The sequence below is a fragment of the Salmo salar genome, chromosome ssa12, assembly GCF_905237065.1.
Source record: "Salmo salar chromosome ssa12, Ssal_v3.1, whole genome shotgun sequence".
Classification (NCBI taxonomy): domain Eukaryota; kingdom Metazoa; phylum Chordata; class Actinopteri; order Salmoniformes; family Salmonidae; genus Salmo; species Salmo salar.
In genome coordinates, this window is record NC_059453.1 from 14113222 (window position 1) to 14115000 (window position 1779).

The 1779-nt window shown below is 55.9% G+C and overlaps 1 protein-coding gene across 5 annotated transcripts in view; it reads left to right on the forward strand.

Annotated features, from left to right (window-relative positions):
* The window catches only part of LOC106564258 (sterile alpha motif domain-containing protein 1), a 17132-nt gene continuing 15353 nt past the window's right edge, over positions 1-1779 (forward strand). For 2 of the 5 annotated variants that reach the window (XM_045690781.1, XM_045690784.1), the window contains exon 1: positions 16-1498. In XM_045690781.1, the coding sequence (XP_045546737.1) occupies positions 41-1498 (1458 nt within the window). In that variant the 5' untranslated portion in view covers positions 16-40. Of the gene's footprint in view, positions 1499-1779 lie in introns of all 5 variants that reach the window. The other 3 variants (XR_006757885.1, XM_045690783.1, XM_045690782.1) reach the window with 3 other exon arrangements.

Below are 1779 nucleotides of genomic sequence, written 5' to 3' on the forward strand. Positions count from 1 at the left end.
GAAGGGGACGCCATCTTCGTCAGTCCACCTTAAGCGCACAATGTGGCCAACGCAGGCGCACATCGAGGTTTCCGTTCTTCATTCTCCGCTCTGCCGGGCTCGCTCTCTGCTCGCACTGGGTCGGTGTAGGAGAGCGTCTTACAGCGTCACTTCAGGAACAACAAGAGAGAAAAGACGCACTCGGCCAAACCCAAACTCAACCGCTGGGAAGACAACAACAAAAATGTCCGAATCCAAGTACCGGGACTGGATCCTCGAGACCATCGACTCTCTACGCTCACGGAAAGCCCGACCGGACCTTGAGAGAATATGTCGTATGGTCCGGAGAAGACACGGCTCGGATCCAGACAGAACCCGGGAGGAACTGGAGAAACTGATCCAAGAGCAAACAGTGCTCAAAGTTAGCTACAAGGGCTCCATATCCTACAGGAATGCGGCGAAGGTGCAGAGAAAGAGTCGAAAGAAGAGTGACTTGACGCCGGGTAGCGGCGGCGGTAGCGAGGTGGAGGGAGAGCAAGCCAAACACTCCAGTTTGAACAACGGGGACAGCGCGCACAGCTTTACCGACCTAGAGGAGGTGGAGAGCCGGGACCGAGAGGAGGATTCTGTCTCGGAGCCGAGTGAGTGCCCTGACCCCCGGCCCGAAACCCCGGGTATCACCTCCGAGAAAAAACTAAAGCTTTTTCCACTGAATAGCGGAAACGGCCCTGGCTATTGCCCGGGTTGTGGTGAAACGGGCTGTGCTGCCGGGAGAGGCTGCAGTGGGAAAGCAAGTGCGTCAAAAGACAAGAGATTAGGAGAAAGAGGAGGAGGAGGGCAGGAGGGGGGTGGCAGCAGCCCTTTGGCCGGCAACCACGAAACAAAACCGGGCCAAGATGGGAGCGGTGCTCCAAGCAAAGCAAAGGGGGTCTGGGGTGGAGCAGGGGGGGTGCAGACGGCGGGGCAGGAGGGCAGCAGTAGCTGCGTTGGTGTTGCTGCTGAAACGGAAAATAACATTGGCCAGGGAAGCGCCAGTTCAAGTTCCAGCAGCAACAGCCACCTCCTGCGGCCGAAACAGCTTCAGCCAGCATCCCCACCTGTCAAACCCAAACTCCGGGCCGGCCGAGGTGAGGGGAACCCGTGGGTCGGGGGCAGCGGGCAGACCAGCTCGGATTTGGGCGAAAGACTGATCGCCTCCGTCCGCAGACTAGCCGAGCAGAACCGAGCCTCCGCGTTAAGAGGGGAGACCCGCGGGGGCCACAAGCCACTGGGACTGAAGGAGATCCTGGGTTACCTGACCAGCCAAGACGGCCTCTCATCTGAGGGTAAGCTGACCCGCAACAGGGTCAAGGTGGTTCTGGAGAGAGAGGTGGCGAGAGGTCGGCTGCGGAGGACCCGGTGTGGGAACATCACTCTCCCGGTGAGGGGAGTGGAGGCAGCGCCAGCACCAGCGAAGCCACCCGGCCCCGCTAACAGACTGCTTAAGAGCTCACTGCAGGATAAACACATTGGGAATAAGGTAACTTAATATTTCCAACACGTCCTATAGCATAGACTACACAGAGAGAGGAAGCGCATAATAGACTCACTACACCCTGTCTGCTTATGAATTAATGATCAACATATCAAAACAACGCAGACAGACGTCTTTCTCTTTTCTCCCTGGATTTAATCCCTGTTTCTCTCTCATTCAGCCTCTAACTAAACTAAATCGCATGTGAAACTATTCTGAAGGCAAATCTATAATTTGACCTAAATTAATCTTGGGTTTAAAATGACGTTTCTGGTCTGGTGTGTTTT